Source organism: Phacochoerus africanus, chromosome 5 (genome assembly GCF_016906955.1).
Source record: "Phacochoerus africanus isolate WHEZ1 chromosome 5, ROS_Pafr_v1, whole genome shotgun sequence".
Taxonomy (NCBI): domain Eukaryota; kingdom Metazoa; phylum Chordata; class Mammalia; order Artiodactyla; family Suidae; genus Phacochoerus; species Phacochoerus africanus.
This window is the reverse complement of record NC_062548.1, coordinates 11,028,837-11,056,126: the sequence shown is the minus strand read 5'-3', so window position 1 is coordinate 11,056,126 and position 27,290 is coordinate 11,028,837. Positions and strand designations below refer to the sequence as shown.

The 27,290-nt window shown below is 48.6% G+C and overlaps 1 protein-coding gene across 2 annotated transcripts in view; it reads right to left on the bottom strand.

The window, feature by feature from the left end:
- Positions 1-10,222, bottom strand: part of YWHAG (tyrosine 3-monooxygenase/tryptophan 5-monooxygenase activation protein gamma) — a 29,086-nt gene extending 18,864 nt beyond the window's left edge. For both annotated transcript variants that reach the window (XM_047779815.1, XM_047779816.1), the window contains exon 1: positions 9,933-10,222. In XM_047779815.1, coding sequence (XP_047635771.1) covers positions 9,933-10,019 — 87 coding nt within the window. In that variant the 5' untranslated portion in view covers positions 10,020-10,222. The remainder of the gene's footprint in view (positions 1-9,932) is intronic.
- Positions 10,223-27,290: the final 17,068 nt, after the last annotated feature.

The window sequence follows — 27,290 nt, the reverse complement described above, 5'->3', positions numbered from 1 at the left end:
CAGCAACTGACCTCATCTCCTCCATCATCTCCCCTTCCTCCTATTTCCAGCCATGAAATTCTCTCAAATCTTCCCTCACAGACATTGTAAGGGCCTCATCCCATCAGAATCGACCCTGTGATACTCGGCCCCACTCTCCTATTCAATTTCCACACTGCTGCCAAGGCGCTCTCTAAACCAAAAATTGCATCCTACATCTTCTGCCTACAATCCTTCAATGACTCTCCACAGCTTAAGAAAAAACCCCAAACTCCACGAGGCCCTTCACGAACTGGCCTTTATTTACCTCTCTGGATTCATCTCCTAACATTCTCTCAGTGCAACCACTAGTGACTCAATGAATGATGCAACAGCTTCTGCTCCTTGTACTTCTGAAACTAAACAATGCTATTCCCTCTGCCTGGACACGCCTTCGTCCGGCCCCCACAAGACACCATCTGCTACCATTTTCCTAGGAAACTCCCCTCTGTCCAGGATGACTTCAAAGTCCTCCGACTCCACAGCAGTAGGCCCACGTGCAACTGTGGGGTGTGGAATATCCTCATAGATGTTCAATAATCCCCCCTCACAACTCTATCTCCCCAGTGTGATTTTTGGATCAGTACCATCCACCTCTTCCACTGCCTGTAACAGCTACAAAATAATCAAGTTAGTATTCTGTTCTCCCTTTGATCTTCACTCAGATCCCCTCAAAACATGTTTCCACTCCAGTTTGTGAATTCCACCCAAGGCCATATTTTTGATGCACAAAACAGTCACAGCTTCCTCCCATTTTCTTTCAGGAGAGGTATACTCTTCCACTGAGTCTGGAGTGACTCCTTTCACCTCCTGCCAATACCTGTCACGACTCCAAAGCAAAACCACAGTACTTACCTCCTCAAGCTAAAAACTGCAAGTTCTCCCTTGTTAATATTTAAAACCTACCATAATCACGGGACCAAATGTCTTCTAAAAGAAAGAAGATTACATTCTTGAGTAATTTATCTTAGGGCTGCCCTCAAAGAAGTTTGTTCTGTATTCAAAACCCAGACTACATAACCACTCTCTCAAGGACAACTAAATGGAACAATATTAAATATGCAGCAGTTTCAAGTATTTTCAAAGCTTCTGTAAACAATGGAACATTGACCAAAATGAATGGAAATCAGATCATGGAGACACTGGCTCAAAAATCACCAGTATCTATGTATATATATACTCTTTCCCTAAGACTCCTTTTTGAAAACTAAAAAAAAACCTCTCGAGAACCTTACGGGGGAAAAAAAATCCTTTCAACTAAAGTCTTATTAAGCAAGTTAAACATTTCCACTTTTAAAATGAGACTACCACTTTATGAAACTGTTGTGAAAGAGAAAATCATATAGCGATGCTTCCCAAGTGACAGTAAATGTCCAAATATACTGCAATATTTTATCTAAGAGTGTGTAACTTAAAATGTTTTGTCTTTCCAGAAAGACTACAGTCAGTACAGAAATGCATGGATTTTTTAAAAGTCATACCAACAAGTACCCTAGGTTTTCCACTGTGGTCCAGATGCTCAGTTTAATTCATCAATATTTCAGGGGTTGGAGTTACCACCCCGTTGCTGTGCTGTAGGCTGGCAGCCGCAGATCTGATTAGATCCCTAGCCTGGGAACCTCCATATGCCGTGGGTGCGGCCCTAGGGGAAAAAAAAAAAAAATTCAGGGTTAAGGCTATGCTGTAATAGCTCAGTAGATATCGGTACTGCCTTCATTTTTACAACAGATACAAACACTTGCTAAAAAGCTAGTCTTAGTCATCCTTTATTAAAAAATGTGTGCATATAAGCCAGCGAGATTATTACGAGAAAAACAAGTTCAAAATGCTGGAATACTGTAAATCCAAAATAAGAATTAATTATAACAGTGTTTTTGAGAATCTATATGCCAGACAAAGCCCTAAGTAAGCAACAGAAATATACTTTACACAAGTTTTTGTCCCCCCCCCAGCTTTTTAGGGCTGCACTCGAACATATTTAAGTCCCTAGGCTAAGGGTTGAATCGGAGCCACAGCAACACAGGATCGGAGCCACGTCTGTGACCTATGCCACAGCTCACAGCAATGCCAGATCCTTAACCCACTGAGCAAGGCCAAGGATCGAACTCATCACATGCAAATGGATACTAGCTGGATGCGTTTCCACTGAACCACAAGAGGAACTCCCAATTTTATGCAAGTGTTAAAATTCAACCCATTACTATAGCTGTTTGAGGTTTTCCATATTTTCTCCTCCTCAAAAAATGGATCTAGTTGCAAAAATCTAGCCTTTATCTGTATGACCTTCAAATGGTAAAAAAAAAAAAAAATAAAACAGCGGTATATGCATCTAAATTATTAAGTATACACAATAAAACTGGTCAACTCCATGCTCCTGGACTCAAACTCAGACTGCCTGGGCCCAGACAGCTAGTTTACATACTATCTACTTACTCACCTACATCTTTGTACATACAACCACTAGTACACTGACTTGAAGGCAAAAATTATTTTTTAAAAATGCTTAGCAAGCAACAAAACCAACACTTGGTTACCCACATCGCCCTCAATAGATCAACTGTGTTTTAGCACTTTTATCCAATTGGTGGTAAAAGCCACAACTGACAGACTATCTGCCTTCACCATCCTCTGTAGGAAAGAACAGTCCTGTAACGATAGAACCCTTCTCTAAACCTACGGACACAGCATCACCTTTGCTCTCCCCACTCCAGACACATCCAGCCTTTCCTTGAGCAAAGGCTGATAGGAGGCAGCACTTGGACGTCAACTGAAGAGAAACACTGTTCTGGAAAAAAAAAAAAAAATCAAGGAAAAACTTACCTACCAGCTGGATTAAATGCTTTAAGAAACTACACTGAGGTTGCCAAATTTGAATGTAAAGAATCTTGCCGGCAACTGAGGCCATTTGTGGCAAGTAAGAGATTTTAAGTCAACAAAAAGCCATCCTGCAAGATGGTAAATGCCAAGGAGACCAAGAAAGTAGGAAAGTATATAGATACAAGATTGGCCAACAGGCTCACAAATGGTGCAACTGCTTACATGGGGATATATCATGCCACCCTTCTTTATTCTGTATGTATTTGAAAGGGCCCATACAGTTGAGGGTTTTTTTTTTTTTTAATTGCGGCTCAGCTATTAATAAACCCGGCTAGCAACGATGAGGACGCAGGTTTGATCCCTGGCCTCGGATCAGTGGGTTAAAATCCAGCGTTGCCTGAGCTGTGATGTAGGTTGTAGATGCAGCTTGTATCCCACGTTGCTGTGGCTGTGGTGTAGGCCAGCAGCTGCAGCTGATTCCACCCCTAGCCCAGGAACCTCCATGTGCCACAGGTGCGGCCCTAAAAAGACAGAAAAATAAATAAATAAAAAATAAAATATTAAAGGGACTCATTCCAACCATAAGAAAGCTTCAAAGGACTCTGCTTCAAATAAGCTAGCAGTCAAGCTTTCCCATTTCAATCTCATTTTCTCTTTGGAGCAGAAATAGCAATAGGGTACCCTTGAATTTTGAACCATGTATGTGTAATAACTATCCAAACAATTACGACTTCCCAAACTTTTGAGATAAGTATCAGTCATAGAGATGGTTTCAAATTTCTTAAAAATCATCCCAAACGCTTCTTCCAGTAATTCCACTTTGGGGTCTCTGTCCTAACAATCTGAGTTGAATGAAAGCTTTAGCCACAAGTGTTTATGGTAATTTTAGGAGTTCTCGTTGTGGCTCAGTGGTTAACGAATCCAACTATGAATGAGGTTGCGGGTTCCATCCCTGGCCCTGCTCATCGGGTTAAGGATCCGGCACTGCCGTAGCTGTGGTGTAGGCTGCAGACGAGGCTCGGATCCCTGCGTTGCTGTGGCTCTGGCGTAGACCGGTGGCTATAGCTCCGATTAGACCCCTGGCCTGGGAACCTCCATATGCCGAGGGAGCAGTCCACAAATGGCAAAAAGACACCCCCCCCCCCAAAAAAAAGCTTATGGTAATTTTATTTACAAATTTGAAAACAGCCTAAACGCTAAATAAAAATAAATTGACACACAGGATTGTTTAAGCCATTGGAAACACTAACAGAAGAAAGTTTCAAGGCAAAAAGTCAAGGTACAAAACCCTGTAGAAAAAGACACGGAAACATCCCTGTGTGGGGAATTACTATGGTGATATGTGTCACCTCCCGCGCCAAACTTCCTAGCGCCCTAAAGGCCAGATATTTTTTGTCATCAGTCGTCAGTCCCACTGATGATAGCCTTCCAAAAACTAGACTCCCTTATTAAATCAGACCGTCCCAAAATTCAAGATATTCTAGAATTTTCCTTCCCTACTCACTTGTCCCGACCAGCTTTCCCTGCCTTGGAATGCTATTCTGCTGTTCTTATCCTATCTTGCTAATTCTCCTTTTCCTTGTGGATCGGGTCATTTTCAACCTACTAGAAAAAAAATCTAGTGTATAACCTCCAAAGGCTCTATTTTTTTAATCACACATATAGTTAGAAGACCAGAGCTGAGTCATAGGTGAAGAGTGGAGCATGACCTGAAAATATCGTCCATCCACCAGTCTACTGGGGCCAGGCAGGCCCTCATGTACCAATGTTCTGGGGCAGAGTATGGGATGGCTTGCATGACGACAATCCTTGCCGGGCCTCTGCTGCAAAGGCAGGCTCATTCACTACTTCACATCAGACTCACACAAAAGGAGCATTGTGTTGAACTGAATGGTACAGAATTGAAACAGTTCAGTCAAAAAAATGTTAAGCTTCAAGTACTGGCCCCACAGACAACTTTGTTTCCTAGATGCTGGTTATTTGAACATAGCAGCTGAAGTGACTTAGTAACTCCTTTCAGAAAGTGAAAGCTATTTTAAATGAGCTCTACCTTCCCAACAAACCTGCACTTTTCAGAGCCTTCCTCTTGTTACCTCTTAGCCTCCTCCACCTCTCACACCACAGCTGCTCTGTCACCCTTGGCTGTGGGGGAGGGGGAGGGGGGAGGAGGGATTCAGCTGCCCACTGCTGTCACTGTCAAGTTCCCAGCTCTGGCACCCCTGTTCTAGTAAGAGAATTATTAAGAGGGAAAAGCTGACACCACACCTGGGTCCAACTCACTGAGTCTGGCTTTACACCTCTCCAGAAATAAGATACCACTCCAAAGATGAAGAGGTTAAGACCAAGTTTATTTGGAATGTATTTACCTGTTCACAACCCAACTATGCTGGGCACCACATTTAACAGCGTTCAATTCAGGTAAAGAAAACCCTACCTCCGTGAGACACTCTTACAAGTAGCATGCTGACAAAAATTTGGCTTAGGCTTCACCAGTTCTTTTAAAAGAAAGGGGGAAAAAAGACTCAAGCAAAGTCTTAAGATTGACAAATTTTTATTGTTTCTGCAAAATCATGGAACCAAACCAATTTAACCTCTTATCTTAAAATTAAAGCTTTCTTTTGGGGCTTTTTGTTGATCACTTTTCAAGTAACTACTTTGTGTAATACTCAAATTCATAAATTAGTCAAAAAACCAAAATTTCAAGGATTTCTACAAATGCCAACCTGAAGAAAGAAAACATGGTTTGCTACTAAACCAAAATGGTAAGTCATACCTAAAATGTAATTTGGGAAGACAACAACAACAAAAAATAATTGTGAGAGAAAAGGCCATAAGGCAGCTCGTGCTGGCAGCCTTTATAATCTTAAAGGACAACACATAAAGGCCCCTACAATTACAATCGACTATGTGGTCAAGCTCTAACAAACAGAGCTTAAAAAATTAGACAAGACAAGGATTTATATGTGATCTCCCCCCGCCCCCCAACTGTTATATAAAATGATCACTGCTTCTTTTCTTCCACATCTCATGGGACCTGGTAGAAATACAGAAATAATTAGATGCCCTGCCAAATATGAGCTATGGTTGGTGACAATGGGCTAAGAAGTTGTTTCTCGATGTCTCAGAAACACCAACACAGTGTGCTGAAACATCTTATTTACTCGACGCCCATCAGTTTAGAATCCGGTGCCCAAAGAGCTCCCCACCCTCAGCACTGCACAGTGTTCTTTAGGGAGCTGCTGCCACGCAGCAGGCAAGTATGTCTAACAAAGTCAGCCTTGGGCTGGAAATGAGTGATACTAAGAACACCAGCAAAATTCCTGTAATCTCCAAATAGGTAACACTTTGCTCTGATTTCAGGTAAACTGTTATTCATTTGGGTAAGCGTCACGTAGTTTTTAAAACCTTTAACTTTTTAATGGAAATACACATCTAGCCAAGATAGGTCCCTGTTTTCGATTTAGGCTGAAAAGGTTCAGATGTCAGTTAACAAAGACAAAGGGACATGATTACCATTGGCTGTGAACACTTCCTTGTTGACACATTCCTGAATCAGTAATCAGGTACTGAAATCCAGCCAGCTACAGCCAGATCATCATCACTTTAAAATATCGTTTTCCCATTTTTTCTAGGTGATGGCTGCCTATCATTGCGAATGTACTAAATGTTACTGAATCATACACTTGAAAACGTTTATGTTATGTGACTTTTACCTCAATAAAAACAAAATTGTAGCCTCCATTCTTTTTTTAATAATTTAATTTGTTTCAATAACTAAGTCTTCCGCCAAGTGCTAGGGGATGAAATCCTCCCCAGGGTCTGCAATTTATCCAAAGAACTGTAATGAGGATGCACATTTAGCAACTTCTTTTATCTCAATATAACTCAAAAGATACATATGAGATATTTTAAATAAGAAAAAGCACTTAACAGTCATTGCAGTTACTGCAAAGAATAATGCAAAGGGCGAACTGTTATCTGCGTTCTTCCAATCCCAAAGATGAGAACTGAAACCACATGACTTAAGAGTAAAGGCTGGCAGAACTCCACCTCTGAAGTCTACAGAGGGGTCATTACTCCATTAGTGATAATGGCTATTGATCTAGCCTCCTGGAAAAGCTAGGAGGAAACAGAATATTTAACATAGTAAAAAAAAATGTTAAGGTGTATCTATTCCACTAGAAAGACTTTTTTATATTAAGATAGACTTCCGCCACCACTGCCCTCTCCCACACACACCTGAGTTAAGCTGCTTAACCCAGTAACTTGAACAAAATTAGTAGCTCAGAATCTTTTCTCCACCTCTCACCCCAAGCAAGTACCAAAGCCTACTCAGAATACCAACCTCAAGAGGCTATTAAAATCCAAAGGACAAGTCAGTATTGTCTAATAGGAAACATCTCAGGATTCACTCTTTTTAGATACAAGCTTATGCATTTATCTTAAAAGACTAAACTTCCCCCTCTTCCTCCCTTTCAAAATACTGCATATTATTTCTACCCTGGTCACCCACATGTCACAGGTCCTAACTATTACTAGGGTAATTTCATTAAATTCAAATAAATTTCATCACTCTAGCACCTGGATGACTCCAACCTTAAGGATAGGACTTTCTTTTTTTTTGCATCTTCCTCTGTTTTCCAAATTCAGTGATAACCTTTACAAAGAGAGGAAGAAATAGCTACTTTCTTAAAGCATCTACAGTTTTTATTTAATCCTTGCAACTTTTTCAAGTAGGTATTGACCCATTTTACAGAGGAAGAAAATGAAGGTCAAAGGTAAGCCTAACCCTCAGAATCACAGTAAACAGGTTCGAAAAATGTCTGCTTTATTTTATGAACTGTTCTTTCCTCCATGCTCTGTCGTCAAAGAGCAGAAGCATCAACATAGCAAAAGAAAACTTTTCCCAATCCCAAGCTCAAGTGTTCTGAAACGGATTCTCATTCCCTGACATTTACTGAAAATGACCGAGTAGGAAGTTGTAATTTTTTAAAGGTTTTTATTAAAACCTGCCACGTTAATAATTTGCAATAAAGCCATGTATACAACCCACCCCTGCACTATGATCACAAAACATATTATTTAAAATTTTAAACTTTATTCCTTCATTGCCCAATTTTAATAGTGAGACGAATGTTTAAAAACACTACTGTATCTTTAAACTTTTGAGAAAACTAGAAATAGGAAGGAGAACAGGCATATCTAGAGGTCCCTGATTTGCAAGTCTAAGGATAAATGAAATGCTTTATTTTGGGGACCAATTCTCATCTGATAGAACATAAAGTACTCAATTCCACCTGGCTCATCTGATAATTTCTGCATTACCTTGGACAAATGCCATCTGAATACTCCCTACCAGCCCTTAGGTGCATTGCAGCCTCTGTGTCATTGTGTGACATCACTGGGTTGCTATGGATATAGGTGCGAGGTCACTCGCTTTCCTGTGAAACTAGAAATATGGAAAAATTAGAAGAGTCTAAATAATGTGAACTGAAGATACTGATATCTATTAAAGTATAACTTCTATCATTTGCACTTTAAAGACAGCAACTGTAGCAGTCTCTTAATAAAGCAGTGCTCCCAATTTCAGAGTCAATTCTCTTCCTTAAGGGGATAAAAATCCCTTGTTAATGTAAATGACTTAAATATAAAGGCATCAGTATTGTCATCTTTTGTGAACCAGTAAAATTATTCAAGAATTAATGAATCTGTAATACCTACACTGCTTCATTAAAAAGATTTAACACGCAAGGTACACTCCTGCATCTGCTACACACAGGAGATGCACTTTAAAAACCTTTGTTACATAAGGCAAGAAGTATTTAACTTATTTATTAAAATAGTGGGAGACCTAAATCACTAGATAATTTTCGAGGTTTCATTTAATAATGGTCAATACTCCCCCCCACCATCAAACTGGTTGTCTGCCCATTAGACAAATGTAGTGTTACAAAATGGTGCAATACAGGCAGGAATCTGCATCCCAGACAAAATGCGACAACTGGAGATCAGTATTCTCTTTTCATCACCAATAAGGATGTGATAGCTTTTTTTAAGCCTCAGATATATCTAACGAAACAAATTAAAAAAAAAAAAAAGATATTTTTTTTCCCCTTTAAAATAACTCCTCCCAGCCTCCACCCAGTCTAGGCTCTCTGCAATATGACAAATGCAGAATCTTCTGGAATGACTTGATACTGCCTCCCACCACCGCTTTGTTTGCAGTATCACATCAGAGAGAATATTTTTTCAACTTATAGGAATTTCAACAGATGTGTGCCTGCGTTTAAAAGAGAAACGGCATATATCACAAATTGAACCAGTCAGCTAAATTCACAACCTTTATTTTTAAGACAATACCTACCCTTTTCAATACAAAAAACACTAGGAAAAATTGGAGATAACACATTAAGAACAATCAATGAAAAAGCTAGCCAAACAAACGTTCCCCTCTTCCTAAAAGCAAGAGGGCTTGCTTTGAGGTAAAGAAAGAGGAGCCTTTTGTTAAGAAAAACGTGAGCAAGGAGGTTTCGATTTTGCACTACTGCGCCCAGGTTTTCAGGACAGCCTACGTTTTTACCGGGGCGACTCTAAAGGACCTGTCTCGAGAGACAGTGGGAAGATTTGGGGAGAGGGGGAGCATTAGAAAACCGGGAGACCTGCTGAGTGAATGGGAAAGGCGCCGCCCAGACACCAGGGAGAAAAGAGGAACCGCATCCATGCGGTCCCCCGCCCCCACACGCCCAGGCTGGGAGGAGGGGAAGTGGGGCACAAAGGATGCGCGTGGCCCCCGCTCAGGTCCCCGGCAAACCCAAAGGCGCGGCGGCCGGAGACCCGGCTGCCCAGACCAGCCCTGCAAGACCCCGCCCCAGCCCGAGCGCGAGGAGGGCTGAGGAGACAGGGCCGCCGGCCCCGGGGGACGCTCGGAGCGAGGCCGCGTCACACCCGGTCCTCAGCGCTCTCGGGACCCTCCCCAGCTCCCTCAGGGGCGAGAGACCTGCAGCTGCAACAGGCAACTAGTCCCCCGGAAGAGCCGACGAAGGCCCGCGTCTGCAAAGGGGCTGGGGCGAGGCGGGGGGAGGGGAGGAGAAACTCACGTTCTTCATGGCCGCGGCCATGTCGTCGTAGCGCTCCGCCTGCTCCGCCAGCCGGGCTTTCTGCACCAGTTGCTCGCGGTCCACCATCTTCACGGGCTGGGTCGGGCCGGGCAAGGAGACCGGGGCGGCCTGAAGGGCTCAGGGGACGGCTGCGACGCGGCTGGAGCCCGTGTGCCGGAGGGACCGACCCACGAAGCGAGCGGCTGAGGCGGCGACGGTGGCGGCGCAGAGGCTGCGGCTCGAGCTGCGACCGCGGGACCGGGCGCGAGGCGGCTGCGACTGCTGTGCGTGCCGCGGGCGGACAACCCCCTGCGGCCCCGCCCACGTCGCGTGACGCAACGGCCCCGCCCACACGCCCGCGCACCCCCGCCCTGGCCCTTCCGTTCCTTGGGTTTCCCCTCCCCAACTCAGCTCGGCGCCGCTCTCTGGGCGTCCCCTCCTTCCCCGCTGCCCCCCAACGAGCCGGTTGCTTCCCTTCACCCCGGCTGCTGTGCCCTATCTTCTCCAGAGGGCCCCCACCCTTCCTCCTGCAGACCGCGGCCCTCTCAGGCCTCCGGCGCCTGGGCCCCTGGGAGTTGTAGTTCATCCTCAGGTGCGGCGATACGTTGGGGATATCAGGGACAAAGGGGCAGCCAAGACTACATCTCCCTGTTGTCGTAGCGCTCAGACAGAGGAGGATGGGACGGGGAGGGGGGGTCCTAATTCTGCGGCCGCTGGGGACCCCTGGCGGGGACGGAGGATGCATCAGTCCCAGTGAGTGCTGATTCACGGCCCCGCCCCACATGCTTGGGGAAATTACTGGAGGAGGGGGCCAGGGCCTCAGCCCTGGACCATGTTTCTGAGATAAAATAGCAGGACATGGAGGGGGGTGGGGGGGGTCTGGGGAGGTGGGGTCCGTACACTATTGATTCAAACTGTGAGGGTGGTGACCGCCTGAGGGATGGTTGAATTAAGGAGCCAAACCTTGGGGACTGTCACCCTCCCCCACAAGGTTCCAGCTCCCTCCGCATCCCCACCTTGAGATTCTTGGACCTGACAGATGGAAATCTGGAAAGACAAATACCAGGAGGGCGTCCTGGTTAATTTGTAGAAAGGATACAGCAGTAGTTTGCGGGTCTACCCCTGGTGAGCCCCTTCCTTCCTCTCCAGGGTGGAGCATTTAAAGATTCAATTCAGTTAGCCAATGGCTGCTCAACACTGGGTTGTGTGTAGGGGTTAACCAACTCTTTTCTGCCCGCCTAGAATATACACGCTGAGGTCAATCTGACTAATTCTTGCTCATGTGCTTCCCTTTTTGACATTCCATGTAGCTCACACAACCCACAGTTTTGACTGCACGTTTTATTTCGTTTATCCAGCACTTATTGCACACCTACAATGTTCCAGGCACTGTTCTAGGCAATAGGGTACGGCAGTGAACAAATCAAATAAAATCCCTGCCCAGGAAAATAGGCAAAGTAAAGATAAGTGTGTAGAGTACTTTAGAAAGTAATAAAGAATTTTTTTTTCCTGCACCCACAGCATATGGAAGTTTCTGGGTCAAGGATCAAACCCACGCCTGCAGTTGCAGCCTGCACCACAGCTGCAGCAATAGCAGATCCTTAATCTACTTCCCACAAGGAAATTTCCAGGAATTTTTTTAAATAGTGAAGATGAAGTGTTGTGTATGAGACCAGAGAATAAAGGAGTTTCGGAGAATTATTCCAGGCTCGATTCTGGAACAGGGCGTGGAACCTTGCCCTCAAGGGATTCAGAATTTGTTAAGTGGCGTTAAATTGGTTTTTGTTTTGTTTTTTTAATTCAGGCTAGATAGGAAGAGGTTCTGAAAAGCTTCCCCAGGGAGTTAGGTAACATTTCCAGTCCAGCCCTTAAAGATGTGTAGGATTTGAGAGCAGGCAAAAGACACAGGCAGTTTCCCCCCCCGACAAAAGTTTTTGTTTGTTTTTGTTTTGCCTTTTAGAGCTGCACATGTGGCACATGGAAGTTCCCAGGCTAGGGGTTGGATAGGAGCTACAGCTGCTGGCCTACATCACAGCCACAGCAACACAGGATCCAAGCCTCGTCTGCGACCTACACCGCAGCTCAAGGCAATGCCAGATCCTTAACCCACTGAATGGGGCCAGGGCTTGAAACTGCATCCTCATGGATACTGGTCAGGTTCTTTACCACTGAGCCACGACGGAACTCCCCTAACATATAAACATTGATAGGCAAAGAATCCAATGTGTTTGTTGCCTGAAGTGATGGGTAGTGGGGCTGGGCATGGAGTCAGGAGCCAGAATGTGAGGAGCCCTGAATGGCAGTCAAGGGAGTGCAGTCTTTCTTTCAAAATAAATAGAAAGCCTGTGAGATTTTAACTAAGGCAGAAAAGGATGAGATTGGCATTTAATCTTCATCGCCATTGCTTCCTCAGTGCTGGGCACAGTGCCTGGCACACCTTATATATGAAGAACATGCAAAATGAAGGAATGAATGAATGCATGAATACATGCACGGACTTAGGGAGACAGCTCTGGGCTGAGTGAGGAGAGTCTAGAAATAGCTCTCTTCTCCCCTCCTCCAGTATAGGCCCTGGTCCCTCTTCTCTTACTACACCACCCGGCAAAATGCAATCCTGCTGGTGAATAAACCCTCCCACTTCCTTCTGTCTGTTACAGGAATGTTCGCCAAGTCATTCCTCTTCCTTTCTCTTCCTCCCTGCAGGCCAGGCCTCAACCACTCTGGCCTGGGCCACCCAGGTCCAGGCGGGAAGGAACCCTGACAGCCAACCCTGCTTGTCTACAGTGGATTAAACATGTCAACAATTTTAGGCCCTGGAAGCTAAATTCTCGGGAACTTCCTGGCACATTTCAGGCTGCCTCTCTGACCTCGCCACCTCAGTTCCTTCCCCACAACCACTCCAATGTGCATTAAAAAAAAAAAAAAAAATCCAGGCCAAATCTGTTTGGGAAAAAAGTAAAGCAGAGGCAAAGACAAGGATGTGCCAAAGCCACACAGGAATGACATCTGCAGGCTCCTACCGTGCAGGAGAGCTGGCCCTGCCCTCCTTTCCCTTTTGATTCTTTTTAAGACTCTAGGCTTAAAGCCGCAGCTGCCCAGCGGCCCTGGCTGTTGAGAGGGCTGCTTCAGAGCCATGGCAACATGACACAGAACAAATGGCTTAAGATTCTAGCTTCCTCCTCTACGCCTGCCTGGAGGAGGGAGGTGGAGAACTAGCATTCTGGCTTCTGCCTGGCCCCCAGCTCTAGACGCAAGGCCTGTGCCCTCTCTGGGTCTTAATTTCCCCACCCTTCAAGTGAGAAATTAAAGTAAAAGAGCACTGAGTGCTCCGCTCTGCTGTGACAAGTCACAGTGCTAGATCCAGCCTGTTCATTTTCTCAAGTGGAAGGCTATTGGCTGCGGAAACATGGGCTCTGCACCTGCAGTCCTGGGAGATGGTTCAGTCCCAGAGTTGAGAGGCTCAGAATCAGCCCTGTTTTTTTAGACTTGGAAGCTGAGACAAAGAGATCTCGTCTGCATGACCAGCCAAAGGTCACATGTCAGTGACCAGCAGAGCCTGACTTCAAACCCAGGCAAATCTTCTGTGCTCCTGGTAGCAAGGACACCCTTTCCAGCCCAGACTATGAGCATCTACCCCTTGGCATCTGCTCAGGAAAGGAGGGGCCTTGCCCTCTGGTGACTGGCCTGACACAGGGCACTGGGCAGGCACTCTGTCTGGCTAACCCTTTGCCCCATCTCCAGTGCTGGAGGATTCGACCTTTAGATGGATCCTCTTCAGGCCGAGTTGGTGCACGAGCAGGCCAGCCAGAAACCTGAGTGTCCTGCTGTTTCTATACAGTCATAAATCACTGCAGCCCCGTCCTCTGGCTCCTGGCTTCCTCCTGCGGCTAGAAAGCTCCCTGATTGGTGTGGAGGCGGTGGCAGCAGCGGCAGCAGCAGCATCTTCTGAAGCAGACCGGCAATGCTCCCCACCCTGTCCTCTGGGAACACTTCCCAGTCACTGCCCTAACAGGCTGGTCTGCAGTGGGGGCAGAGTGCACGGTGGACTCAGAAAGCAAAGGACAAGGAGATCTCAGCGGGCTGCTTCTCCTCCTGAGAGTGCTGGGCCAGTGGGGGAAGCCTGTGCTGGCAGGCACCACCCACAGGTTGAAGCCTTGACTTTGCTACTCACCTTGCTGGGTGACCTTGAGCACGTTACTTTACTTCTCTGGGCCTCGGGCTGCACATCTATAAAATAACAGAATTGGATGGATGCTTCTTAAGGTCTTCCAGCCTCTAACTGCCCTATCTTAAAGTCTTCCCAGCCTCTCCTTTCCGAGGTCTGAGAGATCTTTCCAAATGTGCATGCTCTCTTCTCTTTCCCTTGCCTTGGCTCTGCCAGGTGTGTAACTCCATTGCATAGGGGCCAAATCCCTGCTCCTTAGCCTGGAATTCAAGGGCTTTCCTGAGGCCCCTGCCTACCTCTCCAGCTGCATCTCACATAGGACACTTGACTGACACGTTTCTTTTTTCTTTCTTTCTTTTTTTTTTTTTTGGTCTTTTTTGTCTTTTCTAGGGCCACACCCACAGCATATGGAGGTTCCCAGGCTAGGAGTCTAATCAGAGCTGCAGCCGCCGGCCTACACCACAGCCACAGCAATGCCAGATCTGAGCCATGTCTGCAACCTACACCACAGCTCATGGCAACGCCAGATCCTTAACCCACTGAACGAGGCCAGAGATCGAACCTGCAACCTCATGGTCCCTACTCGGATTCGTTAACAACTGAGCCACGACGGGAACTCCTAACACGTTTCTTGACCATGCAGTCCTCTTCCAACTCTGAGCATTTTCAAAGGCTGTTCCTTATGCTGGGAACTTCTTCTAATCATACCTAACCCTGCCCCCATCCAGTCCTACCGATTCATCTTTTTTTTTTTTTTCTTTTTTTTAGGGCTGCACCTGCGGCATATGGAGGTTCCCAGGCTAGGGGCCTAATCGGAGCTACACCTGCCAGCCTACAGCACAGCCACAGCAACCCGGGATCCAAGCTGCATCTGTGACCTACACCACAGCTCATAGCAATGCCAGATCCTTGAGCGAGGCCAGATATCAAACCCTCATCCTCATGGATACTAGTCGGGTTCATTTCCAATGAGCCACAATAGGAACGCCCCTCTTCATCTTCCAGCCTCAGACAAGGTGTTGAACTGACCCCCTCCCCCCTTGCTCCCCCCCAGCTCCCAGCAAGGGTTCTAGACTTTGTATGTGGCTCTGTCTTGCCCTGTGGTCTTATAAATAGATTCCTCAAAGACAGTTCCATTGAGTTACCTATGAGCTCCGAGCCCTGCTTGGAGCAGGGGCTCAGGGAAGTTTTGTTCAATGAAAAAGACTGCTTCAAGAATGAATTGCCTGGAGTTCCTGCTGTGGTCCAGCAGAAACGAATCCCACTAGTATCCATGAGGATGCAGGTTCAATCCCTGGCTTCCATCAAGGGGTCGGGGATCCAGCGTTGCCGTGAGTTGTGGTGTAGGTCACAGAGGTGGCTCGGATCCTGAGTTGCTGTGGCTGTGGTGTAGGCCTGCGGCTACAGCTCCTATTCATTCAACCCCTAGCCTGGGAACTTCCATATGCTGCAGGTGCAGTCCTAAAAGCAAAATATTAATAATAATAATAAATGAATTCCCTGGTGATGGTCTTAGCTCTTGGGGAGGACTTGAAAGGTTCTGCCCCAAAACAAATGGCCGTGCTCAATTTATGGCCCAAACTGAGGAAGACAGAACTGCAGACAATCCCAGGGGCAGACAGGGCCACAGTCAGAAAGGATGGTCTTGGAGAAGATCCAGACTGAGGATTTCAAAGAGAGGCCTGTTGACATGGGGCTGACAACCCACAGAAATTCTCTGTTCCGGGAGTTCCCATCGTGGCGCAGTGGTTAACGAATCTGACTAGGAACCATGAGGTTGCGGGTTCGGTCCCTGCCCTTGCTCAGTGGGTTAACGATCCAGCGTTGCCGTGAGCTGTGGTGTAGGTTGCAGACACGGCTCAGATCCCGCGTTGCTGTGGCTGTGGCATAGGCTGGCGGCTACAGCTCCGATTAGACCCCTAGCCTGGGAACCTCTATATGCCGCGGGAGCGGCCCAAAGAAATAGCAAAAAAAAAAGCCCCCCCCCCCAAAAAAAGAAATTCTGTGTTCCAAGGGCGTGGGGCTGAGTGTTCCTCACCAAGCCAGCTTCCCAAATCTAGGGCCTCTCAGATCCACTAGACCGATTGCGTGAGAAGGAAGGAGAGACTGAAAAATCGTAGCACCTCTTTGCATTTTACATTTTGCATTCTCCTAAAAAGAGCGCACTTCATAATTTACCACACCAAGGGAATGCCCATCACCACAGAAAAATAGGCCATTGTTTCAAACAAAGAGATAAACTGTCCCCGTTCTCAAGGGATGGGCATTCCAGAGCAGAGCAGCCCCTGAAACTCAGCTGTGTGAATTTGAGCCGGTGCTTCACTAATCTGGACCTCGGGTTCCCCCTGGATCTTAAAGAGAAATCACCGCCACGCCCTCTGAATTGGCCTATAAAAAAGGAACGTGTTCTCGACTTGGTAGGGAGGTCTGAAGTGAGGGGTTTGGTGCCTGAAACTCAAAGGGCAGATGACACAGGGCAGTTTGATGGGGATGGTGGCAGCCTGCCTACCACAGGGAATGAGGCAGGTGCTTTTTGTTTTGGGAAGACTCCAAGCTTGCAGAGAGCCCCTTGCTTTCAGCTCTCTTCTAGGAAGCAATGTCCCCATCAGCTGGAGCCATCTACCAATGGCAGGGGCTGGGTCTGGGGAGAGTGGGACAGGAACCAGGGCTCAGAGTCCAACAGATAAGCAGGACCAGAAGACCGGCCACTCAGAAGTGATGTGGGCCGGGGTTCCCAACTTGGCTGTGAGTCCCCCAGTACCTGAGGGGAACGTGTCTAGAATCCAGAGTCCTAGGTCCAATCTACTGGATCAGAATCTGCAAGAGTTGGGTCTGGAACATGGGTGTTTTTAAAGCTCTCTGCGGGACGCTTCCACCATCAGTGGTCTGCCGGAGTGACCTCAAAAGGTCCTGGAGACCCTGAAGAAGGCCAGGCGGGGCTGCTCAGAAAGGAAGTGGAGTGGCCATGAGAGCTTGGTAGAGGAGCTAGGGAAGCAGCATTTTCTAGCGTTGGCCATTCTGCCGAGTCAGCCCGGCACTCAGGCTTCCAGAGTGCAAATCCCACTTGCTCGTGTAATAGGAACACTGGTGCTGACCCAGCAGGCAAACGGTAGCCCGGGCTGCACCAGGGACAGGAGGTCGGCACAGACACTCAGCACCAACTCCTTGCTCGGAGCCTGGGGACAGACAGGGGCAAATGGCACTCCCTCCATACCAGGCCTTGGGCGAACTGAGATGACTCAGGAGCATGGGGCCTGCACTGGCTTCTAGGTATCAGGGCCAGCCAGCTTCCCTCCCTGTCTTCCTGGAGCTGGAGCTCATAAACTGGAAGGGACAGCAGAAGGAGCCTCGTCCACCCAGTAGACAAATCCCTTACGTAGCACCCCATCTCCTGGGCATCAGTCCTTTGCAAGCACACCTCTGGCCACACACAATTTATATTTCCTGAAGTCTCCCTTCCTCTGGGGGACAGCACGCAAGCTCCCAAATTCTTTTTTCCATCATTCCTCAGTCTATCTTCTGGAGTTACAAGAAAAAGAACCCTTCTTCTCCCCAACAGTCTTGTAAATTTTATTTTATTTTTTGGCTTTTTATGGCTGCACCTGCGGCATATGGAAATTCCCAAGCCAGGGGTCAAGTCGGAGCTGCAGCTCCTGGCCAAAGCCACAGCCACAGCTACTCCAGATTTGAGCCACACCTGTGACCTACACCACCGCTCATGGCAACACTGGATCCTTTAACCCACTGAGCAAGGGCCAGGGATCAAATCCCCATCCTCATGGATACTAGTCAGGTTTGTTACCACTGAGCCACAACCTCACCTCAGTGTCTAACACTCAGATGGCAAAGAAAAGCCAATAAGCGAGAAAAAGGAGTTCCCGTGGAATCGGACTAGGAACCATGACACTGCGGTCGAATCCCTGGCCTTGCTCAGTGGGTTAAGGATCCAGCATTGCCGTGAGCTATGGTGTAGGCTGCAGATGTGGCTCGTATCTGGCATTGCTATGGCTGCAGTGTAGGCCAGAAGCTGTAGCTCCAATTCCACCCCTAGCCTGGGAACTTCCATGTGCTGCACTTGCGGCCCTAAAAAAAAAAAAAAAAAAAAAAAAGAAAAGAAAAAAAGTGAGAAACAAACGGAGAGCATATGCATTTTTTTCCCCATGCCCTCAGACAGGAGAGACGCCACTCTATAGATGAGGAATCCAAAGCACAGAGAGGTTAAGTAAGCCATCTAGGTCACACAGCTAATCAATGGAGGGGCTGGATCATGAAGGAGGTTCATGTGTTTCCTACTCCTCATTGCAGGGAGTTTTTTCTTTGTTGGCCTCTTTTCAGAGCCCGTGAAGGCGGGCTTGACTCTCTACCCAGCAAGCCTGGGTTTACTTCTAAGGGCTCCAGTGGGAGGCTGCAGGAAAAGCTGGGTAGGAGGAGGGGCCTAAGAGAGGAAGTAAATGACCTGCTCACTCATGGGAATGGGAATGGGAGTGAGTGTGGTCTCCAGGAGGGTGAGTCAGAGCCAAGGCCCCCCCTGGAGAAGCTGGAGGGACGGCAGTTCCCTGGCACACTGCCCAAGGCTGTGAGTGTCCACGCTGGATTCAGGGGGCGGGGGGCACAAACAGGACACTGGAGACCTGCTTGCACCAATGACGACATGCTGAACAACCTTCAGCAAATCACTTCTTTCCTCTGCATCTGTCTCTCCTTTGCAAAATGAGGAACCGATGGTCCAGCAGCTCAGAGCAGGCCCCTTGGGTTCATACTAAAACCTCTACATTCCCAAATTCTCAGGGAGGTCAGGGTCCCTGGAGGAGGGGTCTGCTGGGATGGAAGGCAGGTGGGGTGGACCTCTGAGTGGAGAGCAGGGAGGTTCCTGAGAACCTTCTTCTCCGAGAAGGAGAGGCTGAAGTCATCTGCTGAGTCACGGGAGGAGGAGGGGAGGCGGCTGGTGAACAGGCTGAAGGCTTGAGAGAGCCTCTGGGGAGGGTGGGGGAGGGAGCTGGGACGAGCACCAGCTGGGCCCGAGGCCATGCGCACACAGGGCCCCCATCTGCCCAGCCCTCCCTCTGGCAGCCCTCGGCAGTGTGGGCTAGGAGCTGAGAAGGTCGCGGTCAGACCACCCAGGGCAGGCAGTGGTCAGCTGCAGCCAAGGGGCTGGGAGACCGGGGACCAGTATATCCGAGGAGTGAGTGCCAGGACTGGCCAAGGACCAGCCAACATGCGGAAAAGAAAGACCAGGAGAGGGTCAGAGGCCAGAGGGCTCAGGGACACAGAAGAGCAGGCAGAGGGCAGCAGTGACATGGGAGGGCCAGAGCCTCGGGAGAGTGGGAAGCCCCTGCCAAGACCTGCAGAAAATTCTGGGGAGTGGACAGGGGCTGCGCAGAGGACCAGGTTTGTGCTGCTCCACTTGAGGGGCTCCAGGGGAAGATGTGCCTGTGGATACTGGAAGCCCCCAGGATGAGGCAGGGCCTGGAGGAGGAGGAAAACTACAACCAGAGGGCCCCCCAGGAACAGGTTTTTTGGGCCCAGGGATGGTTCCCGAAGCTGTGAGGTCGGAGCCCCAAGGAGGGGGTTTGGAGGAAGCAGTGCGGCAGGAGGCAGGGCCGCTAGTGGCTTGAACCTCCGCACCTTTCAGTTCTGCCTGGCACGGGGCCCTGCCACCCTCACATCCTTCTCCCATAACAGTGGTCTCTGGGCCAGCACTTCTGTTGGAAAGATGGGGACAATTTAGGCGTCTTGAGCTTCACAACCAGGGAAAAGGAGGCCAAGGGCTTGAACAAAGAGGAGTGTGACTAGGGTACTCCCATGTTTTGTACTTTTGGGTCGTGCAGGTGGCAGAGGAGAGGTACCAGGCAGAGTAGGGGACCACGATTCCTGCGGCACCAGATGTCCTGGGGTTACTCCTGGGGGAGGGAAAGGCCAGGGAAGAGGCCCTAGGACAGGCAAAAAAAAAAAAAAAAATTATAATAACATGGGAGTTCCTGTCATGGCACTGCGGAAATGAATCCAACTAGGAACCATGAGGCTGCGGGTTCAAGCCCTGGCCTCTCTCAGTGGGTTAAGGATCCAGTGTTGCCATGAGCCGTTGGTATAGGTTGCAGACACAGCTCAGATCTGGCATTGCTGTGGCTATGTGGTGTAGGCCAGCAGCTACAGCTCCAATTCGACCCCTAGGCTGGGAACCTCCACATGCTGCTAGTGTGGCCCTAAAAAGCAAAATACTAATGATAATAATAACAGACAGACAGAAACTATTAGACTCTGACAGAGGACAGACAGGAAGACAAACTGCCTGAGACAGAGACGAGGAGAGAAGGTGCCGAGCATGCTGGCCAGGTGCCCATGGCTCATCCCGGAAGCTTCTGGGCTGGACCCAACCGGTACAAGACGGATGTCTGCTCTGGGAAGGCAGAGGCCTCGGGGCCAGGCAGCTGGAGTGGCTCTTCCATCTGCACCGCCTGCTGCAGAAAGCCCAACCAGGTGACCCGTGTGCAGACTGAGAAGTCCCCCCCGAGGCCTCCTCAAGGGCAACAGGAGGTTGGAGAAGGGGCTGTTTGGAGGCAGGACCCCCTGCTCTGCCGCTCGCTCACTGTGAGGTTGGGTAGCCACGGAGCTCCCTGCAGTCCTGGTCCCCATCTGTAGAATGTGAACAGCCCCCCCCCGATCTTAAGTGACTCCAACATGTTTTCGCCTGCCCCACAGAGGACCTGGGGAACCTGGGGCATCAAGGGTGCCCTTCAAGTCTGACAAGAACTTAAGAGTTCCCATCGTGGCTCAGTGGTTAACGAATCTGACGAGCATCCATGAGGACGCAGGTTTGATCCCTGGCCTTGCTCAGCGGGTTAAGCATCCGGGCGTTGCGGTAAGGTGTTGTGTAAGTCGCAGACGCCGCTCAGATCCCACGTTGCTGTGGCTGTGGCATAGGCTAGCAGCTGGAGCTCCAATTGGACCCCTAGCCTGGGAACATCCATATGCCTCGGGTGCAAAAGACAAAAAAAAAAAAAAAAGAACTTGGAGGCAACAGATGCTTTCTGTTCCTGGCACCCTTTGAAGATAGTTCCCAAATCTGGCCAAGCAGTTTGTGCTGAAGATGGGGAGTCAGGTGAGTAAGCTGTGACCCCAGTTCCCAGGCCTGCACTATTACAAAGATCCCGCCAATTAAAGGCTGCGCCCCACCTCCCCCCATCCCAGCACTTTCGCTGCTGCCAAGCCCCACTGAAACAGGAAGGAAAGGACATGCTTCATTGCTGTCCTACCCACCCAAGGGCTCTGTCCCAGATGGCAGCCCTCCAGCACTGGGTTGGACGAGACCTTCCTGACTACCGTCACCTGCATACCGGCCTCATTCTGCCTCTCCGCCATGTATCTGCCCCTCCATTGATTCAAATGTTGAGTGCATTTTAGGTGCATAAAATCCGGTGAGGTGAGACAAGTAATGGAACGTGATGAGAAGGTGAGCCCAGGATGCTGGGAAAGGACACAGAGGGGACCCATCGCCCCGCTCCCACCTACCCAAATCCATGGCCTTCAACTCCAGCTTAAATGCTCCTTCTTCCAGAAGACTTCCTGGAACTTCTACCAGGAGTGACTTCTGCCTCTGAGCCCACACCACTTCTCCAAAGCCCCACACACTGGGGTCTTATACATGGGCTAGGGACGGGATGTATATGCATTATATCTATGGATTGCTTCCTCTCTGGGGACAGAGCCCAGATCCTGTTCAGCTCTGCATCCTGTGGAACCCAGCATGGTTGCAGGGGATCACAGTTCAATGGATACATATTAGTGTCTTTTTTGAAACTCAGTGGAGCTCCTCAGATGCATAACAATTTGAATCTTTAAGCCTCAGTCTCTTCACTTAAGTGGGCATAATAATTTTCACTTTCAGACGAGGCCAGATGGATCAAATGAGATATTGCATGTGAAGTCCCCTGGCAAGCTGGAGGCTGTATGACTCTGCACAGTTGTGGCTTGTTGCTAATAATACAGCAATCTCAGGGCTGGAGTCAGAGGCAGAGAAGCAGGGAGGCAGGGAGCAGGCGCCCCTCTGTCTGCAGCTTCTCCTCCTGCCTGATAGTGGTGGAGAGGCTCTCTGAGCCTAAAACAACCCAAATGTGGGCAGGCAGACTGCAGTAGGAAGAGGAGCCAGTGGGAGCCCCGATACCCAAGTTCCAAGTCTCAGGTGGGTAACTTTGGGCAGGTCAGTCCCTTCTCTAAGCATCGCTTTCTGCATCTGCCAAGTAGGAATAGATGAGGGGAGCAGCAGAGATAAGGGGAGGCTCTGGTGAGAGTTGGAATCCATAGGAACCCCCACATCAATGTCCAAACACTGTGCAGCTGGGGCCTGGCACAGTCTGCACCAACCCCTCTGTAGACATCACCCCTTCTCTTCTGCCCCGACTGGGTCAGACAGCAGCCCCTCTCCCTGGGAAACTGGGCATACTTTCTGGCCACAGTCTGCTCAAATATTTGTTGAATGAGAGAGTAAATAAATGAGTAAATAAAGGGAGGACAACAGAGGAAGCACCACTCCAAGGCTCCTGAATCATTAGAGCTCCTGTTAGACAGGTCAGCAACTCATCCTCTGCTCACTGTCTGTCCCACGTCCACCAGAGTCCCAACCACCATCACCGTCAACTCTACCCTGCATTAATGCAGCTGCTTTCCCTGTTTCCATCTCACTCCCCTACAATCTAGCCCTTCTCCACGGGATGCCCAGAGTGATCTTTTTATTTATTTATTTATTTATTTTTTTTAGGGCCACACTTGTACATTTGGAAGTTCCCAGGCTAGGGGTCGAATTGGAGCTGCAGCTGCAGTGCCTACACTACAGCCATGCTGGATCCTTAACCCATTGAGCGAGGCTAGGGATTGAACCTATATCCTCATGGATACCAGTCAGGTTCTTAATGCACTGAGCCACAACGGGAACTCCAGAGTAATCTTTTAAAAACTCAAATCTTATTAAGTCTCTCCTCTGCTTAAAACCCTAGATAGCTTCCTAGTACCCTCAGGATAATCTCCCTAATCTTTAAGGGCCTACAAGCCTCTCCTCCCAGCTCAATCCACAGTCTCCCTTGAACCTCCCTTCCAACCCTCTGCTTCTCCTTCCATTCTTTCAGTAAGGCCAGGCTCCCTTCCCTGTGGTTAAAAACTACTTTTTTCCCGAAAGCTTTCCCTGGTCCCTCCGCTCAGACTAAGTTAGGGGGCCCTGCAACTGCCCCTGACTTAGCACTCTGTCCTCCCCCATCCAACTCTCAACAGCCTTTGCTCCTGAAGAATTTACAGTCTGGGCAGGAGACAGACGGATGGTTACATCAGAGACCTGGTTGGTCCTTGATGGGCCCTCTCTGCCCCAGCCTGGCACAAGGAAGGGCTCAAATGTTTGCTGAGTATTAGCTAATGCTGGGGCGGGGTGAGGGGGTGTAGAGAGATGCCCAGGGTCTTTAGGCCTGGACCATGGGTTTGAAAAGCAAACTGGTGAGATCCAGAGACCACCCTCCCCACCTAGTCTACATCTCAAAGGTCCTCGGGGGACAGCCTTGTAGACCACGTGGGCCACATCCTCAGCAGGGCCGCGCGCCACAGCCACACAGCCACGCTTTTGTAAGGGTGCCTCTAAAGGGCAGGTCGTTAATCTCTCAGCCTAGTGAGTAAATCTGCAGGTGTCTGGTCCCGCCCCTTTCAAATACCAGTTTTAGCGAAAATTGGCCTTGTAATTTGAACAGGCCTCTGTAGGTTAACCGTCACCTAAAACCAGAATAAGGATCCCAGCTCTGCCCATGGGGGAGGAGAGGTTATCAAAAGCTCTCTCTAAGCCGAGAACGGCTGCATAGACTAGAACAGGTCGCCCTCACCCCGGCTCTTCGGGACTCCTCCCGGCCCCGCTCAGGGTGCGGCCACCCCCACCCTCACAAAGGCCGAACCCAGAACGCTCCCCAAAACCTCAGTGGCGCGCCCGGAAGGGGCAGCTCTAGGAGAGGAGAGGGCGTTGCCTTTGCCTTCGACTCCGCCCCACCCACACACCGGAGCTTGCTGTGATTGGCTCTGTTCGTCCAAGGCTTCCCAATCAGGAAGCCACCGCGGAGCCAGAGGTGGGGCTTCGGTTCCTAAGCAGGGGCGGGCTGCTACTCGCCTTCCTCTCGCAGGCCCGCGGCGCCCGCCCCGCCCCGCCCCGCGGCCGTGACTCAGCAGGAAGGCGTGACCTGGCTGGGCCTGAAGGGTCGAGCCACGCCACCACCTCTAGGTCCGTGCCTCTGAGCGGGTGGCGCTGGGAGGAGGATTTGTGGGCCGAGAAGGGAGTTCCTAGACTTGGACCCTGATCTTTGTGATCCAGAAAAACTCCTGACCCTTTTCTGGCCCTGAGTTTCCCGTCTGTACAGTAAATACTTGCAGTCCTGAGGCAGGATGGAACTAATTAGTAGGAAGAGCTTGGGGCCTTTTGGAGTTTGACGGTTCGCGGTGCAAATCCCACCCCCTAATTAGCTAGTCAGTTTAATCCTGGCCTGCCCCTAAATCCTCATTTGTAAAATCAGAGGAAGATTTTACCTCCATCTCTCAGGCTATGACAGTAAAAGGAGTCACTGTATACAAATGAGGAGGAAACAAAACCACTTCGTTTCATAGGTGACTGCAAAATTCCAAGTAGGAGAACCAGCTTTGATTAGCAAAGCAAAAATGGGAGTTTTGCAAAGCTAGTTCTGGAGGCTAGGCAGTAGGTAAGATAACTACGCAGAAAGAAACAAGAAAGAAACAAGAACCCAAGTGAAAAATGGGCTAAAGGACTTGATAGACATTTCTCCAGAGAAGGTATACAAGTAGCCAATAAGAACAAAACAGACACTCCTGATATAATTAATCATTAGGGAAATACAAATCAAAGCTAGGAGTCAAGGAGTTGCTGTCATGGCACAGCGGAAATCAATCTGTCTAGGAACCACGAGGTTGCAGGTTTGATCCCTGACCTTGCTCTATGGGTTAAGAATCCGGTGTTGCCATGAGCTCTGGTGGTGTAGCTTGCAGACGTGGTCCGGATGTGGCATTGCTGTGGCTATGGAGTAGGCCAGCAGTTGTAGCTCTGATTCAACCCCCTAGCCTGGGAGCCTCCATATGCCACAGTGCAGCCCTAAAAAGCAAAACAAAAACAAACAAAAAACCCTAGGAGGGGGTTCCTGTCGTGGCTCAGTGGTTAACAAATCAGACTAGGAACCATGAGGTTGAGGGTTCGATTCCTGGCCTCGCTCAGTGGGTTAAGGATCCAGAGTTACCATGAGCTGTGGTGTAGGTTGCAGATGCGGCTTGGATCCCACGTTGCTGTGGCTCTGGCGTAGGCCGGCAGCTACGGCTCTGATTCGACTCCTAGCCTGGGAACCTCCATATGCCACGGGAGTGGCCCCAGAAAAGGCAAAAAGACAAAAAAAAACAACAAAAAACCCCCACAAAACCCTAGGAGACAACACTTTATAGCCATCAGGATGGCTAGGTTTTTTTTGTTTGTTTGTTTGTTTGTTTGTTTTTTAGGGGGAGGGAATATCAAGTTAGCAAAGATATGGAACGTTGGAACCCTTGTGCAGTGCAAGTGGGAATGTAAAATGGCCCAACCACCCTGGAAAACGGTTTCATGGTCCCTCAAAATGTTCAACACAGAACTACCATATGACCTAGCAATTCCACTCCTGGGTATATACCCAAGAGAACTGGAAACTGGTTCCCAAACACATACTTGTACAGGAATGTTCACAGCAGCACAATCACAATACCCAAAAGGTGTCCATCAGCAGGTGAACGGATAAACACGTTATTAAGTCCATACAAAGGAATATTATTTCACCATAAATAGGACTAAAGTACTGATATGTGTTACAGTGCAAATGAACCTTGAAAACATTATTCCACATGAGAAGCCTGTCATGAACGGCTACATGTTGCCTGATTCTGTCTATGAAATGTCTAGAATAGGCAAATCCATAGAGACAGAGAGATTAATGGTTGCCAGGAGCTGGGGGGTGGGAAAATGAGGAGTAAGCGCCAATGGGGATGAGGTTCTCTTGGTGGGGGTGATGAAATAAATGCTCTGGAATTAGATAACTGTGAGGTTTGGTTCTGCAAATAGCTAAAAACCACTGAATTGTACAATTTAAAAGAGTTATTATTTTTTTTTGGCTGCGCTTGTGGCATGCGGAAGTTCCCAGAACAGGGACTGAACCTGCACCATAGCAGCAACCCAAGCTGCTGCAGTAACAATGCCAGGTCCTTAACCCACTGTGTCACAAGAGAACTCCTAAAAGGGGGAATTTTATAGTATCTCAATAAAGCTGTTATTTCAGAAAAGGCAACAAGCAAAAATGGGGGAGTCAGGAGTGCTCATTGTGGCTCAGTCGGTTAAGAACCCAGCATAGTGTCCAAAAAGATATGGGTTCGCTCTGTGGGCTAAGGATCCGCCATTGCCACAAGCTGCAGCGTAGGTCGCAGATGCAGCTTGGATCCGAGTTGCTGTGGCTGTGGCGTAGGCCCAGCAGCTGTAGCTCCGATTTGACCCTTAGCCCCGGAATTTCCATATGCTGCAGGTGCGGCCTTAAAAAGAAAAAATGTGTGAGTCAGAGGGCTTGCATATCTGGAAGGAGGTGGTAGGAGAGAGGGAGGGTCTCAGCATTTGGGGTAGGCCGTTAGGGCTAGAGTACAGAAAATCAGTCAAAATTATGAGGGAACATGTCTGTGTTTACAGTGGTGGTGTGTGTGGTGAATATACAAGGACTTTTTTTTTTTTAATGATTTTTATTTTTTCCATTGGAGTTGATTTACAACGTTCTGCTAATTTCTACTACAGTGTTCTGTCGATTTCTACTGTACAGCAAATATACAAGGACTTTTTGCAAACAGGGCGTCTAATTTTCAGTGTTCAGCTGTTGGTTGAATCAGCTCATCAGCCAAGTGTGCACCAGGCAGAGCCTGGAATTGGTGGAACTTTGGGAGTGAAGGGCTTAGTTGGTGAAAAGGTGAAAGGAGAGTCAGGCACAAAGGAGGCAAAAGCAGCTGGCAGACTGGGACGTCAGCAAAAGTCAGGGGTACTTAGTAGAATCTAAACTCTGGAATTCTTGAGGTATTTGGTAGGGTTACTTTTCTTTTCTTTTCTTTTTTGGCCACACCTGCAGCCAGTCATCAAACCCAAGTCACAGAAGTAACAATGCCAGGTCCTT